At 51.1% G+C, this 16,763-nt stretch overlaps 1 protein-coding gene and 1 pseudogene across 3 annotated transcripts; one reads left to right on the forward strand and one right to left on the reverse strand.

The window, feature by feature from the left end:
* Positions 1-642: 642 nt before the first annotated feature.
* LOC133070889 (small nucleolar RNA SNORD22) lies at positions 643-759 on the reverse strand (annotated as a pseudogene).
* A 998-nt stretch (positions 760-1,757) lies between these two features.
* On the forward strand, positions 1,758-15,748 carry PPRC1 (PPARG related coactivator 1). Of its 3 annotated transcripts, none has more exons than XM_061162457.1 (14): positions 1,759-1,954; positions 5,364-5,552; positions 6,076-6,222; positions 6,342-6,434; positions 6,558-9,462; positions 9,756-9,809; positions 10,670-10,727; positions 11,501-11,571; positions 12,527-13,256; positions 14,240-14,389; positions 14,501-14,567; positions 14,691-14,812; positions 15,054-15,205; positions 15,495-15,748. In XM_061162457.1, the coding sequence occupies exons 1-14, from the start codon at positions 1,802-1,804 to the stop codon at positions 15,596-15,598; spliced, it is 4,995 nt and encodes a 1,664-aa protein (XP_061018440.1). In that variant the 5' UTR covers positions 1,759-1,801; the 3' UTR covers positions 15,599-15,748. The 3 variants fall into 3 exon arrangements, with proteins under 3 accessions (XP_061018442.1, XP_061018440.1, XP_061018441.1); XM_061162458.1 differs by having other exon boundaries at positions 11,504-11,571; XM_061162459.1 differs by lacking the exons at positions 11,501-11,571; positions 12,527-13,256 and having other exon boundaries at positions 1,758-1,954.
* Positions 15,749-16,763: the final 1,015 nt, after the last annotated feature.

Raw genomic sequence — 16,763 nt, forward strand, 5'->3', positions numbered from 1 at the left:
CTGAGTCAGGAAGATCCCCTGTAGAAGGGAATGGCTACCCACTCCAGTTTTCTTGCCTGAAGAATTCCATGGACAGAGGAGCCTGGCAGACTATAGTCTATGGGATCACGAAGAGTCAGACACCACTGAGCGACTAACACACATATACAGCCTTTAACTTAGCAAACTTCTTTCAAGGAAACTATTGCATAGAAAGAGTGTACAAAAATGCAAAAAATAAAAAAGGTGGGGCAAGAATTCCCCAGCAGTCCAGTGGTTAGGACTTGCAGCTTTTACTGCTAGGCTGGGTTCCATCCCTGGTCACGGAACTAAGATACCTTGGCAAAAAAGAAGGAAAGATATATGTATAAGAATATTCACTGTAACTTAATTTGTAATAGTGAAAAACTAGGAATCACAAATAAAATTTAAATAATGATAATTATATTAAATTATATATTCATTTGCAGGCGGATTCTTTACCAGCTGAGCCACAAGGGAAGCCCATATATTAATTTAAATAATGATATATTCATTTAATGGAACTGGTACTCAGATCTCAGTAAATATTGGTTAATGAATTGATTAAAAATTGGAAAAAATATAGAACTGATTTTTGAAAATAATTTATTTCTCCGTTTCCCATGTTTAGAAGTCCTTATGATCCCTCAGTTCCTTCTGGAACAAACTTTTCTCATCTCCAGCCAGCCCCAGTGGGTTCACCTTTACAAACTCTGGGACTAGGACAGAAAGCAATGCTTAAATGCGTCTTCACTACGACCTATACATTTTTATATACACAGAAAGTGTGGCTGAATATATCCCAAAGGTGACAAAGATTAAATCTGGGGATTGGAATTTGTAGGCCAAGTATCTTACTTAAACAGTTTTGTATTTTGTACTCTTTGAAATGAATTTTAAACTTTTGTAATACAAATCTTAAAAAAGAAAAATAGGAAAACAATATGAAGGAGATTGTAAATGCCAAATGAGTAAATAATAGAGATAGTTATGGAGTGTAGAAATTCAGGGAGGGCTCGAGTTTGGCTGGGATGACCAAAAAGACTTTCCAGGATAAAACAGAGCATCAGAGATGTTTTGAGGCTCAAGTTTTCCATAGAGAAAAACAAAAGCAGGGGAATGCTTGTTGTCTTTGGAGGATAACAAGATGATGTGCAATAGCAGGCACTAAATTTGGCGATGAGGCGCCAGCGTAGGTCTCTGAGTAGCTCAGAGCCGACGCCGATAATGTGCTGTTTTAAATTAAACTTGTGCCTGGCGTGCTGCAGTCCATGGGGTTGCAAAGAGTCGGACAAGACTGGGCAACTGAACAAGATTAAACTTAAATTACCCTGCCGCAGTGTAGCAGGTGAGATTTAGCTCTTGGAATGCGGGTGCCCACGAGGGGGTGCTATTTCAAAACACAGGCCCACTTGGACTAAGGCAAAAGGAACAAGCAGCCGGTAAAACGTCAGACAAAGAGGGCGCTCCGACAGTTGGGCAGATTAAGAAAAATAAAAAGATGAGCAAAAAGTAAATATCTCCTTCGCGCTCCGCAACTAGGTCCTCAAGCGCAACACAAAATCGTGCATTACAGAATGCCTGTACCACGTGCCCCTTAGGCTCTGCTGAATGCGACTACTACTCCCAGGCTCCCTCGCGAGGCCAGTGCGGTCTTCCCGCGTGCAAGTCGATATTACCGCTCAGTCTTCTGGGATTCGTAGTCTTGCAGGGTCTCTCGGGAGTTGTAGTTCCCTTCCCACAATCGCCTGGGCGAGGCGGCGCCGGCGATTAGAGCTGCGCTGGGTGTTCAGGGGCCAAGATGGCGGCGCGCCGGGGACGGAGAGACGGAATCGCGCCGCCTGCGAGTGGGGGCTCCGGCCCCGACCCTGGCGGTGGAGTGCGCAGCAGCGGTTGGGGGAGTCGGAGCCAAGCACCATATGGCACCGTGGGCGCTGTGAGTGGCGGGGAGCAGGTGAGAGACTAGCGGGCGGCCCGCGGCTGGCTGCAAAGCGGCGTGTGCCGGGCGGTGACACGTGGACGCCACAGGAAAGGGAAGAAGCGTTCGGGAGTCGATGCCGGGTAGCTGCGCGAGACGGGTTGGACCGAGTGGGTCTGGGTCGTTTGCTGGGGGATATGCGAGCAGAAGCAGGGTCCTTATGGCCATTGCTCCGGAATGCTGGAGGGGCAGAGCCGGGTGTCGGAAACCTGGCGCATGTGTGTGGGGGTGATCAGGCTTTCAGACTTAGAGTAATAGAGTAAGACCTTCCTCTAAGGATGCTGAGTGTGTGTGTGTGGGGGTGCCTCTAGCCCCTCGCCGCAGTGCCTTTTCGGAGCCACGTGGGGTGGGGGGAGCGATTTTCCCGGGAGAACTTGTCTGCTTCCCCTCCCCCTCTAGGCGGCCCCGGCACCCACGTGGGTTGGGCCGGGGGCGGGGGGGCCACGGGTCCACGTGGGGGCGGGGAAGGGATGTCCACGTGGCTCCCGCTCCAGGCTACCCGGCACCTCGTTTCGGCGCTGGAGCCGCTCTGCCGGGAACTGGGTGTGTCTCAGCCGGTCCCGCCATCTCCGATCGGCGCTGGGGGCCCCTGACTGGGAAGGAAGGTTGGGGCTGCTGGAATCAACTTTGCTCAGAACCTTGAAGGAGTTTTTTCCTTCTGCTTTGGCCCGCTTCGCCTCCCTACGATGGATGGTGAAGGACTTTCCAGATGTGCGTGTAGTCCTGCTGATGGCGGAGTGTGTTGGGGAGGCTAGAGGGCTGAGGTTGAAGGGCTGTGGAGTGAGCTAGTGGCGGCTTCTGTCCGACCGGCTTGGGGTGGCTTATGAGTCACAGGCGCTGGCGTTTTGCTTGCTTGTAGTCCTGCCTCCTAATTCAAGGAGTATGGGAGGTATCAACATTTACATGGGGCAGGCTTAGGTAAAGAAAGGGAATCCTCTCTTCCTCGCTTTCCCTCCAGCATCTCTGGAGAAGGCAGCTAAGGCCTGTTCCTGTGAATTGATACATAAATTGAGATGGTTTGTGTTTAAGCTTTTCTGGAATTTTTGCTGGGGATGACAAAAGTTGGAGGCGATTTGAGAACTATTCAACATTAGTTGAACGTTTATTGAGTGGGGGGGGAAATTCTGTCATAATCTTTTTTTCTTGGTCTTCAGTTCTTCTTCCTTTTAAGTGTTATCGTCCCACTCCTCAACAGGGCTTCTTAAAAGTTCCCACCCAGAGTGGAGGTGGAGGTGGGCAAGACTTAGTTTGGACTGTTATCTCTCTTAAGCAATTAAGCTGAGTCCTTGAAAGCCTTTTTTTTTTTTTTTTGGTTTCTAGGTGGGAGTTGGAAGATGGCTTCTGGGGCTCTTAACTTGGGAGCTGCCCACCCTGTTTTCTCTTATTTTCTCACAGGGCACATGCTGTGGGCCTGGTGCTGCCCATCCCACTCCTTTCGGGGAGAGGTAGGAAGGATCCATGATCCAACTGTAATCCAAGTTAGGTGGTCGTTTGGAATTGGAGAAGGTCTCATGGAGAGATTGTTTACCACAAATACACACAGAGATAAGTATGTGGAAGCTAGTCCAGTTAGCTAGGTATTGAGATTCCATTATGTTCAGATATAGGGGATGTTATGGTAATCACACATGGCCCCTGTCCTCCAGGATCTTATGTTTTTATCACGTTAGACAGTAAATGATGATGAGTGAGACAGAAGGAAAGTGCAGCATATTATGTAATCAGCAGTAGTAATTTACCTTGCAGGGTCTGGGAAGAGACATTTTAAAGTGAGACTGTGGGGGAGGGGGAAGGAGAAGCTTTCCTCAGAGGGAATACTGGGTGAAGGCCTTGAGGTGGGAGAGAACATGGCTTATTGGAGAAACCTGTATGGCTGGTGTGGCCAGAGAGAGTGGTGAGAGAAGACACCCTGGAGGAGTCTGGTGGGGGATACCAGGACCACTGTAATCCATTTAAGGACTTAAACCTAATGCTGAGAGCAGGAAAATACCCTTGGAGGGGACTAGGGAGGGTCTCAAGAGGTGATCAAATGTGTATTTTCAAGTCTGTAGCTGATTTTGAACCCTGCAGGGACAGGCTGGCTGTGGGAAAACCAGTTGGGGGGGTTATTAAAGTTAGAGATGCTGGTGGTTAACACTCTTATCTTAGCCTGGGCTTAACCCCTCCATGATCCTTGGTACTCTGGGAGCTGTGCTGTTTGGGGGTTGGGATGGATGAGGTCAGATGAAGACGGGGTTCTCTGACTGGGTTTCCAGTACCTGTCAGATGGAAGTGGTGATGAGTGGTTCATAAAGCTGGGGCATCGTCTTGGGATTCCAGCCTAATGGCTGGATCAGGTAGGTGGCAAGGCAAGTTGAGGTGCAGCCTTTTTGCTCACCTAGGAGTGTTTGCTGAGGCAGGTGCTATTCAGGTGCTGTTTGTAATTATAGGATTGTGAAGGCCTGGGAGGAGTGAGTGCCTAAAACCTGCCACCTTTCTCTTCATCTTTAGGAGGCCTGGCCTCCTAAAGTGTCCCTAGGTATCCTCTCCTCTCATTGGGCATTGTAACTCTTTGGCTTGGTTGGGAAGGTAGGGAGGGTGCAATCACACCTGTTGCTTTTTTTCTTTTGGAAGAGGTACAGAGTTTCCCTTTGCTGCCAGAGGAGAGGGGAGACTGGCTTGTCCATGTTTGTTCCTCTTCTCCAACCTTTGCATCATCTGTAGTTTCTTATAGGGGAGATTCCTCTACCTCTGGCCTCCCCAGCCCTTCCAGGCACTTCTAGCCCTGCCCACACCCACACTCTTTGACAGGCCTGGGCGGGTGGCTCCCTGCCTGACAAGGCTGAAGATGTTGCTACTTCTCAGGGAAGAGATGGGGTGGGGCTTGCCCATCCACAGAATCAAGCTTTCTCTTTTTTTGCTCTGACTGGGCAGGGAAGAGACTTTTCCCTTGCAACTACCTTTGAGAGGTTGGGTGGCACACTATAGTGCCTTCAGCACGGAAGCTGGAAATAAATGTGACTGTTACTCATGGTGGTTGAGATTGGGATTTGAGCTAAGCAGAGAACAGAGGCATAAGGGGAGTTTGAGGGTTGTCGCCGGCTTGCTGACCTCCTGTCCTTTGGTGTGTTCCTCAGAATGTCTGTCTTCATCACTGCTGGCAGATGACTCTTCTGAACAATCTTGGTCTTTTTGATGTTTTTACTCCCCAATTTATCAGTTTCATGGGCTCCGAGTATTTCTAGACGGAGTCTAAACTTTTTTTTTGCCCAGCAAGTCCAGAGGCATGGCTGTAGTGGGGCTCCTGCTGAGTCCGAGGCCACTGGTGGACGGCTGGGCACCTGGCTTACAGAGTGTGTCAATAGCTGCCCAGGGGCTTTTCTAACCTTATCCTCTTTTGCCCCAGGCGCTGCTGCACGAGGAGGGCGATGATTCTGGCTTTGTCAGTCTGTCTCGGCTGGGCCCCTGTTTGAGGGACAAGGACCTGGAGATGGAGGAGCTGATACTGCAGGATGGGGCGCTGCTGGGGACCATGCACAGCTATATGGATGCCTCCCTCATCTCCCTCATTGAAGATTTTGGTAGCCTTGGAGAGGTGAGCTGGGGCTGGGCTTAGAAGTCTTTAAGCAGGAATTTTGGCTATGACTTCCAGAACCTTGGTTCTCGAATGGTCAACCTGAGTCCTTGAAGTGTGTTTTTATTTCTAATTTAGACTTGGGCTGTGTCCCATGTAAAAGTATGGCCTGGCAGACTTGACATAGTCCACAGCCTTTCTCCCTGCCTGGGCCCCTGACTTACATGTCCACAGGGTTCTAATCTTTGTCTTGAGTCCAGTTCCAGCTTAGCCAAGGGCTGTCTACTGAGCATCCCACATCTTAGCTGAGGGTGGAAAGAGTATGAAACACAAACTCAACACTCAATTTTGACAGGTCTTTGTTGATACTAGAGAGGTGGTGGATGGTAGTAAATGAGATTGGAACCCATGCCCCCTGGTACTCATGTCTCTTTCTGGCACATTGAGCTGAACTGAGCCCAGGAGAGGGATCCTCCTGGCATCTAGTCCCTCAGTGGCCTGGTTAGGATAGTGGTGGTACCTTCCTATTGTCTTTCCTGAACAGAGCAGATTATCTCTGGAGGACCAGAATGAAGTGTCACTGCTCACAGCTCTGACGGAGATCTTGGACAATGCAGATTCTGAGAACCTATCTCCGTTTGACAGCATTCCTGACTCAGAGCTGCTCGTGTCACCTCGGGAGGGCTCCTCTGTAAGTGTGCAACACGGGGAAGAGGTGTGTGGTTGATGCAAAGGTTAGAACCACATCCGTGGGCCTACTCATAAAGTTCTGAAACACAAACTCATCTCAGGTCTTTTTCTCCCTTTTAGCTGCACAGGTTGCTCAGCCTCTCTCGGACACCCCCAGAACGTGACCTCATCACCCCAACTGACCCACTGGGACCCAGTACAGGCAGTAGTAGAGTAAGTGGGGTAAGCCTGCCCTAGGGAGCCTCATAGACTCCCAAGAGGGAGGAATATGTGGGGACAAGCCTGGAAAAATATATTCCTGGAGAAAACCCCTACATCTTGTTTTCTATCCTGTAGGTTGAGATGGCGCTCGCGGATCCCCCTTGGGACTTCTCTCCACCTTCCTTCTTGGAGACCTCCTCTCCTAAGCTTCCTAGTTGGAGACCCCCAAGGTCAAGACCCCGCTGGGGCCAGTCCCCTCCTCCCCAGCAGCGTAGTGATGGGGAGGAAGAGGAGGAGCTGGCTGGCTTCAGCAGTGAGATGCTTGCTGGGGAGCTCAACAACTCTGTGAGCAGCATCCCAGACTTCCCCATGCACCTAGCCTGTCCTGAGGAGGAAGACAAAACAGCGGCGGCAGCAGAGATGGCAGTGCAGGCAGCTGGAGATGAGAGCATCTCCTCCTTGAGTGAGCTGGTGCGGGCCATGCACCCGTACTGCCTGCCCAACCTCACCCACCTGACGGCTCTCGAGGATGAGCTTCAGGAGCAGCCAGATGACTTGACACTGCCTGAGGATTGTGTGGTGCTGGAGATTGTGGGTCAGGCGGCCACAGCTGGCAATGACCTGGAGATCCCAGTTGTGGTGCGACAGATCCCTGCTGGCCCCCAGCCTGTGCTCCTGGATGACACGCTAGAGGTCAGTCCGGCCTTGCAGCTGCTCATGCCACCACTAGAGGTGGAGACAGAGGCTGCTGTTCCCAAGGAAACCCTCTGCCCTGAGGATGAGGGCTTGTCACTGGACTCAAAGGAAAAGTTGGAGTCAGCCTCCATGTTGGAGCCCAGGGAGGTCATGGAGCCAGTGGCGCCCAAGGGGCCTCAGAACCCACCAGCCAATGCAATGCTAAGTTCCCAGAGGGCTCGAAAGGGCAGGAGGAAGAAGAGCAAGGAGCAGCCAGCTACCTGTGCAGAGGGCTACACCAGGAGGCTGAGGTCGGCCTCTCGTGGGCAGTCTACAGCTGTTCCAGAGGTGACCTCTCAGGGAGGCAACCTGCCTCAGGAGGACCTGCAAAGAGAGGTGGGGCCCCCCCATGGTAGAGGGAAGCCCCGGGCCTGGGCTCGGGCCTGGGCAGCTGCCTTGGAGAAGCCTAGCTCTGTGAATGTGGAGAGCAGTACTGAACAAGCTAGTCCTGCTGAAGAAGGTCCTGGAGACCTCTGCCCCAGCCTGGTTGACCCTATCCAAGCCAACCCTGTTTCAGCGCATCTCTCCCTGGTTGACTCTGCTCAAGCTGACCCCATGCCACTTGACTCTGCTGAAGCTGATTCCACTGCAGTTGACCCTGGTCCCACTGTGACTGACACTGAACCTGCTGACCCTGTGCTAACTAACCTTGCTTCAGCGAACTCAGAGCTGGTTGACCCTCTCCCAGCTGACCAAGTCCTGGCTGACTCAGCAACAGCTGACCCTGCAGCAGTTGTTCCCATCTCAGACGACTTGCCTCCAGTTGACCCTGTCCTGGTCAAGTCAGTACAAGTTGACTCTGTTCCCAATGACCTGTCTCCAGCTGACCCAGTACTAGTTAAGTCTAGGCCAACTGATCCCAGACGTGGTGCAGTATCATCAGCCCAGAGGAATCCAGCTGCCCAGCTCCTGCTGGAATCAGAGTCCTCAGAGCCCTCAAAGGCCAACAGTCCTGAAGTCAGGGAGGTTGTAGGTCCTCTGAAGGGGGAAACTGGTACCAGTACCACAACCCAGGAAGCCAGGCCTCGGCCTCTTAGCCTATCTGAGTATCGGCGACGAAGGCAGCAGCGCCAGCCAGAGGCTGAAGAGAGGACCCCCCAGCCTCCAGCTGGGAAGTGGCCCAGCCTCCCAGAAACTCCCACAGGGCTGGCAGACATCCCTTGTCTTGTCATCCCTCCAGCCCCAGCCAAGAAGACAACTCCGCACAGAAGCCCTGAGACTCCTCCTGAGGCTTGCTTTGGGTCTGTGGGCCCCAGCCCTGCCTCTCCTAGTCCTGAGCCCCCTGTGAGCAAACATATGGCCTCACCTCCTACTGAGCAGGTGCCGTCCCCAGAGAAACTGCTGCCGGCAAGACCGCCACCTCCTGCTGTGCAGCCCATGCCCCCCGCAATGCCCACTGCTCTGCCTTTTCCCACGGGTGGGCTGAGCATGACTGCTGTGCTGCCCCTTCCCGCAAATGGGCAAGCTGTCCCCAGTCTGCCCCCACCACCCCTGCAGCCTCCTAGTGTTCCGATGTCTGTGGGGCCAGTGCCACCTGATCCCTATACTCACTATGCCCCTGTGCCACCCTGGCCTTGTTATCCTCCCATGTCCCCTTCTGGCTATCCTTGCCTGCCCCCCCCACCAGCGGTGCCCCTAGTGTCTGGTACTCCAGGTGCCTATGCTGTGCCCCCCACTTGCAGTGTGCCTTGGGTACCTCCTCCTGCCCCAGTCCCACCTTATAATTCCAACTGTACCTACGGGCCCTTGGGATGGGGTCCAGGGCTGCAACACCCTCCGTTTTGGCCTGCTGTTCCTCCACCTCCTTTGCCTCTAACCTCAGTTGGAAGAGCTGTCCCCCCACCCAAGGTGGAGCCTGGTAGCATCCCAGCTGGCCCTCCTGAAAGTGTGCCAGCTGTGCCGATGGCTTCTCCCCTCAGTCTTGGGGCGGCTGGCCACGGAGCGCCACAGACAGAGCCCACCAAGGCGGAGGTCAAGCCAGTGACCGCATCTCCCCATCTGAAACACAAGGCGTCCTCCCCGGTGCACAGCCTTCGGGTCAAGGCTCCACCGTGTGTGTCTGCTGAGAACGTGGCTGTTGAGGATCCTACATCAGAGCGGCTAAAGCCTGAGCCGCAGGAGACTAGGCCCAAGGAGAAACCACCCTCTCCTGTTGCCAAGGCTGTTCCCACACCGACACCAAGGCAGAGCGCTACCACCAAACTGCCTGCTGTCCACCCAGCCCGTCTAAGGAAACTGTCCTTTCTACCTACCCCACGAACCCAGGGTCCTGAGGATGTGGTGCAGGCTTTCATCAGTGAGATTGGTGAGTGCCACACAGTTCAGTTGGTGTGAAGAATGGTGTAGGAATTGTGTGAGGAGTGTCCTCCATAAAACAGGATAAGCCACCTTGATGGGGCTGGCCTTTGTTAGAATTCTTGAGAGAGAGAAGTCTAGTTGGTTTGATGCTCTTTCTCAGGGAGTGTTACTCTCCTGGTTTACTTATCACAGTGGGCAGGGGGCGCATAAGGAGAGAAGCGAGGTGGTTTGGAACTTCTGGGACTTGTGTGCTCAGTGAATAGGGGCAGGTTTCCAATCCTGTGTTGTGTGCTTCTGCAGGAATTGAGGCGTCGGACCTGTCCAGTCTGCTGGAGCAATTTGAGAAATCAGAAGGTGAGGAAACTCTTTCTGTTGATGTTTCTTTTGGGCCCAGCCCTGTAGTTGCTTAAACTGGGAGGAGGGAGAAGGGGAGTCTCTGCCACTAGAGTGGCCCCCTAATTGGAATGGGAAGACAATCCCATTGATCCAGTCCAAGCCAGGGAGAGGGTACAGCATGACAAGAACTATAAAGAGTGGATGGATGGGGAGATCCAAGTGAATTGGGGACATTTTTCTAGAGGGAAGTAGTTCTCCAGCTGAGCCTTGGAAGACAGGAATTCAGAGAGCCTGCGTGTGGTGAATAAAGCAGAGGTGCAGGCAGGGTCACATATGGTGTATTTGAAAGGCAATGGCTTAAAAAAAAAAAAGGCAATGGCTAATTCAGCTTCTCAGAACAAGGTGTGGATCTAGGTGCTGCGGAGGATGCTATGTCGTGTTCTCAAGGAGCTTATGATCTAACTGGGAAGAGGAATCTGCAAAAATGACTCCTGAATTGACAATAGGTATCTGAAGTAGAAGGCAAAGTACAAGCATAGATCAAGAGTAGCTTATAAAACAAAACAAACAAAAAAAAGAGTAGCTTATAAGACTGGCAAGTTGGTCAGGTGGATTATATAGAACCTGGAATGCTAGGCTTAGGAGCTGGGATTCGGTCTTAGATTCTGTGGAGTGTGTGCTTGTTTTCAAGCAGAAGAGATATAATTAAAAATAGTTCTTGGGTACCCACTGGAAGAGAATGGATTTCTTTGGGGAGACCCCAGTGGAGTATGTAGGCAAAATGGATTTTCCTCCTTTGCGTCTTAAAGCCAGCGTTTCTGTGCCGCCTCAGTATGGAACGTCTGGTTGGGCTTTTAACTAGTATGGTTTCTTTGCAGCCAAAAAGGAGTGCCCTCCCCCGGCTCCTGCTGACAGCCTGGCTGTAGGAAACTCAGGGTAAGTATGGGGACATGAGTGAGTTACCCTACAGCTGTTGGTCAGCAGCCGGCCGGCGCTCCAGGACTGTCAACTGGATGCCTCTGTTACAGGGACATTTAGTCAACTCTAAAGTCTTTCCCTGTTCCCCACCCCCGGCTCAGCCCATCAGTGCTGGGCATTGTCTTGGGTGATACATAGGATGATATATACGAACCATCCTTTGGCTGATCCCAGTCTGGGGTTTCAAATGGTGATGCCTTTTATGTTTTGGCGAGTTGTGTTTTGGGGGGTTTCTTTCCTTTATTTAACAGGCGTTAAGGTTGCTCAACACTGCTGATGGTGTAAAAAAAAAAAATGGGGGAGGATGTTCATGGCTAGGGCTCCCTGACTCCTTGGAGGACACAGGCATCCTGGACCTCCTTGTTCCCCATTCATCCAGTACCAAGAGGCTTTTTTTTTTTTCTTCATATTCATGATACCCCATCCTTTTCTGCCAAGCATATTTTCCTCCGCATTGATTTTGGGTTGGTTTGAGCCGGGCATAAGAGGCTCCCGGCTTGGAGGAGGTGGGGGATATCAAGGTCATAGTCAGCCTGCCTCCAGAAATTGGACAGAGCTGAGACCCAACTTACATAAAGTCCAGTCACTAAGACCCTTTCTGTGCTGGAGGAGAATGATTGGGATAGTTTGTGCCCCCCATTCCTCTCTGCACATACCCCTTTCCTGTTGCTTCGTGAGGAAAGCAGATGTTGAGGAGGCAATGAACCAGGCTTTCCCTTTTCCCCCGCCAGCAGCGTTGACACTCCCCAGGAGAAGAGGCCCCTAGACCGGTTACAAGCCCCAGAACTGGCCAACGTGGCAGGTGGGTTCAGGGTGGGGAACTCTGCCTTTGATTAGTTTATGCAGCAAATGTTTGTAGAGCCCGCTCTGCACCAAGTGTGTGTAGGTGTTGGGGATATGGAAATCTGATCGTCGTCCTTGAGGTTCTCAGAGTCCAGGGGGCAGATGTGTAAACAGATGAGCATGTTGAGTATCAGAGGTTGTGTGTCAAAGAAACCCGTTTGGTTTATAGTGGGGTCTGAAGAGGGGCTGTCAGAACTGGATTATATAGAAAGTAACCCTCAAATCGGAGGCTTGAGAAAATCACTGATACCAGGGGCGTTTGAGGTTGTTGGAACAGCTTACGTGAACTGAAGAAACAGCCAGCCTGGTATCGGTGTGTTTTTGAGAAATGGTGAGTGGTTCGTTTTGGCTGGAGTGTAGTGCTGATCAGGGTGGTGGGCAGAGCTCACAAGAGAGAAAGCTGGAGTGTTGAGGAGGCCAGGTTATGGGAACTTGGCCATGTTAAGCTGGTTGGACTTTATATTGTATGTTGAAGAAGTAATTGAAAAAACCTTACCAATTTGATTTTAGAGTGCTTCCTCCAGTGGGAATGTAGAAGAGAGGTGGACGGGTGTGATGCCCGAGGTAGGAGATTATTAGATGATTACATGAGTTCAGGGAAGATGCAGCCCGGAAGTCAGTCAGTGCCGGGAGCAGGGGGTTAGTCTTAAGAATGAAGAGGTAGAAAAGACAGGACCTGGCCACCAGCAATGAGAGATTCAGGAAGACTCTAGCCAGTTGGGTTTCTGTTGCTGGTCTCCAAGGTGGGGAGCTCATGAGACGGAGCATTTGTAACAGTGGGACAAGTTGGGCTGCTGATCAGTGTTAGTACACTTTGTGAAATGAAGTGGGGGTCTCTGGAGCCTGTATACACAGTGTTCAGAAGTGTAGAATCGGATCTCATCCTGCTATCTCCATCCTCCCTCCCCTCACAGGGCTCACCCCTCCAGCTACCCCTCCCCATCAGTTATGGAAGCCCCTGGCTGCTGTCTCTCTGCTGGCCAAAGCCAAATCTCCTAAGTCCACCGCCCAGGAGGGAACCCTGAAGCCTGAAGGAGTTACGGAGGCCAAACATCCAGCTGCAGCCCGCCTCCACGAAGGGGTCCATGGCCCTAGTCCAGTCCATGTGGGCTCTGGGGACCATGACTATTGTGTTCGGAGCAGGACCCCCCCAAAAAAGACGCCTGCCCTAGTCATTCCAGAGGTGGGCTCCCGATGGAACGTCAAACGCCATCAGGATATCACCATCAAGCCCGTCTTGTCCCTGGGCCCAGCCACCTCTGTGCCTCCAGGCACAGCTGCCTCCCAGAAGCCACTTGATCACAGGACTAGCAAAGAGCAGGCAGATCCTCAAACTCCTTGCCTTGCCCCGTCTGCCTTGCTGTCCCCTGAGGCCTCACCCTGCCGGAATGACACGAACACTAGGACTCTCCCTGACCCCTCAGCCAAGCAGCAGTCACTGCGCTATTATCGAAAAGCCTGCAGGTCAGCCAGCCCCTCAAGCCGGGGCTGGCAAGGCCGCCGTGGCCGCAGCAGCCGTTCTGTCAGCTCTGGGTCCACGCGGACCAGCGAAGCATCTTCCTCCTCATCCTCATCGTCGTCTTCCTCATCCCGGTCCCGGTCCCGGTCCCGGTCCCTCTCCCCCCCACACAAGAGGTGGCGAAGGTGAGCTCTGATGGCCTGTTAGGTTCTCTCTCCGCTTTGGAAGTTCTCTCCTCTAGCTTACTCTGAAAGCTTTTGCACATTGAGTTTGATGAACTTTCAGGCACTAAGGCTTTTCTCTTTCTGTCTTTGGCTTTTGTCTTCTTCCCTTTTCCTGGATTTGAAGGAGGCAAGCTGTGAAAAGATAGCTTCTGTCCCCTGTTGGAGATTGGGATATCTCTGAGATCTCCTGCTTCCTAGAGACCTGCCTTGGGAGAGACCGTTAGGGTTTGGTTTTGACCATGTTGATTGCTTTGCACTGTATCAGTCCTTATTTCTTGTATTTTTCTGGTAGATGTGGGATGGTGGGCTAGTGGGTTGTTAATAGCAAACAATCCTTCCTTTAATCATCTGTTGAGGAAAGAGTCTGGTGTCCTTTGGGTGTCACTGTGGCCTCATCTACTTTTTAGGAGTATCTTTTTCTCTATAATAGACCCAAATTTTTCCACTTCATCAGTGAAGAATTCTTGGTTTTTGATGGTGAAGCTTATCTTCAGGTACGTCGTCTACTACAGGTCTAGCACAGTCACCTCCCCTTAATGCCATAATCATAGTACTCCTGTGAGACATGAGGGGAGCAGGATTCCAGAGACACGGGCCTGCCTGCCCTCCCACCTCTCCCTTAGCCCCCCACCCCCCGGCTAGTTGTAATACCTGGGGCCCAGCCCTTTATCTCTGAGTCTCTGTTATTTTTATTCTTTCTGACTTGTTAGATATTCTTCTATTTTTAATTGCATAATTGACAATAAATAAGATCAGTGCCCAGATACTCTAGAACATGTAAAGTTCACAAGGTTCTCAGTTTGCTCTTCTTCTGCACCTCCTCTGCTTTTCTCTGCCTTTGGTCCTGAGCTTCCTGACAGGGAGGCAGGGCTGGGGCCAAGGTGAGGTAAGTGGATGATACCTGCACTCCTCCTATCATTTCTGTGTGATCTTTTGTTCTCTAGGTCCAGTTGCAGTTCCTCTGGACGTTCCCGAAGATGCTCTTCCTCTTCCTCCTCATCATCTTCCTCCTCGTCTTCCTCATCCTCATCATCTAGTTCCCGAAGCCGGTCCCGCTCTCCATCTCCTCGCCGGAGAAGTGACAGGAGGCGGCGGTGAGCATGTTTTCAGGGATTTGGTGCATCTGGGGTGCAAGAGCCTAAGAGTTCTGAGACTTGAGCTGTCTAATGTCTGGGGGGCTGACAGCACCTGTTTTCTCTTGGCAGGTACAGTTCTTATCGTTCACACGACCATTACCAAAGGCAGAGAGTTCTGCAGAAGGAGCGTGCAATAGTGAGTAGAGGAACAGGTCCTAGGAGGAGAGGGCTTGTCCCTGAGCCATGACATGAGCTCACAGAGCCATCTGCAGCTATGGCCTTGGCTCATGGTGTGTCAATTTTCCTTGACCCAACATAGGAAGAAAGAAGAGTGGTCTTCATTGGGAAGATACCTGGCCGCATGACTCGGTCAGAGCTGAAACAGAGGTTCTCTGTTTTTGGGGAGATTGAGGAGTGCACCATCCACTTCCGTGTCCAAGGGTGAGGTTGGGCCCTAAGGTCAGGATGTCCTTCCTGTCCCATTAACTGTCTCAATGCTTTGTCTTTCCTGATTGCTCTGGTGTGCTGGGCAGCGTAGGACACCTTCATCTCTACAGTCAGAGGGTTGGCCATTTGGGGAATGAGAAGAACCTCTCCAGTCCCTGTACCCTGGGGAGCTGTCTCTTCTCCATGGCATGTGCCCAAATAGCCATCTCAGCCTCTTTCTCACCCTCCCCTCCAGTGACAACTATGGCTTCGTCACTTATCGCTATGCCGAGGAGGCATTTGCAGCCATTGAGAGTGGCCACAAGCTGAGGCAGGCGGATGAACAGCCCTTTGATCTCTGCTTTGGGGGCCGCAGGCAGTTCTGCAAGAGAAGCTATTCTGATCTTGGTGAGTGGAGGGAGGCCCTGAGCTTTTGGTCTACTCCCTCTCCTCCCTGAAAGAGTCCCCATCCTTTTGAGAGAGGGGTTAATAAGGCAGACTTGTCTTCCTCTGACACGTGAAGGGCTTAAAGGGTGGGGTGAGAGGAGAAATGGGGGCTCTCCTGCCTTTTGACTTAAAATTTAGGAGATTTTAGCTCCATCCATTATAGATATGAGAGGTAGCTGGCCATTTGAGGACCCTGTGGTTGGGAGGTGTACTCAAAGAGACCTTGATGTTTGTCTCTCTACCTTTGTAGACTCCAACCGAGAAGACTTTGACCCTGCTCCTGTAAAGAGCAAATTTGATTCTCTTGACTTTGACACATTGTTGAAACAGGCCCAGAAGAACCTCAGGAGGTAACCCTGGGCCCTTGTCCCCCATCCCCTTTTCTTTGGAGGTGCCCAACCTCCTCCATTCCCCTCCCCCAGTCTAGGGGAGAGAGCTGCTAGCGAGGAGATGACTGTTTTATAAAGAAATGGAAAAAAGTGAAATAAAAATTAATACATCAGATTTTAAGTGGTATTTGTTTTTTATAATAGGCTTTGAAACACATTAACTTGCATTCCTATGTAAGATGGATGGGGTTGAGGGGTTCCCCCAGTGTTTGGAAAATATAAATCACTATGCAGACTAATAAACATGAACTAGAGAGAACTGCCAAGTGCTGTTGTGCTTTTTTCTATGGTGCTGGTGCCAGAGAAGTTAGTTTTCCTCTCTGAACCCAACAGGGACATTCCTACTTTCATTTGATTCCTAGGACCCTTCTTCGGTTAGGTGCAGAATCCTATTGGACTTGAAACTGCTCTTCAAGAGTCTTGTCAGTGAAATCAGTCATCTAGGGCAGTGCTTCTCAGACTTTGAAAGGGTAGCTAAATCTGGAGATTTTTTTAAAATGAGGATTCTGAATTATGGGGTGGGCCTTGAGATTCTGCATTTCCAACAAGCGTGGTGCTATTAGTCCAGGAAGGAATTTGAATATCAGGGACCCAGAGGAAGTTCACACCTGTTGTAAATGTTTTTGAAACTGAGGCTTGTGTGTACCATAGCTTGAGCACAATGCTTGGCATTCAGCAGGTGCTCAGATGTTTAAAGAATGCATGCAGGTGAATAGACTTTTGGTAAAGAGGGACATGTAGGAATTATACCAAGGACAGGGGAATGCCTATTTTGAGAAAGGCAAAGAAGTGGGTCCCTCCCCAAGGGGCATGAAGGAGAAATAGTCTAGGGGTAGTAGATAGGATTGTAGGGATTGCTATCTGCTAATGTGAACTGAAATATGGAGAACTTGAAATTAACTTGATAGGCCTGGCCTGGGCATTGATTGATAAATTTGAGTACTCATGACAAAGAGAGGCAGTTGAGGGGTTTTCTAGTTCTTCCACAGGGAGGATTCATAGTGTGGACTACCCAGGAGGTAGAAGGGTTATTTTCAGGATTATCTGTTTGAAGAGATTGCTGCTGTCGGGTTTATTGCACATTCCCTTTTCCCTTCATGAAGCTGTGTAAATAAGGGAGGGAAGAGTTG

This window comes from Dama dama, chromosome 15 (genome assembly GCF_033118175.1).
Source record: "Dama dama isolate Ldn47 chromosome 15, ASM3311817v1, whole genome shotgun sequence".
In the NCBI taxonomy this organism is placed as follows: domain Eukaryota; kingdom Metazoa; phylum Chordata; class Mammalia; order Artiodactyla; family Cervidae; genus Dama; species Dama dama.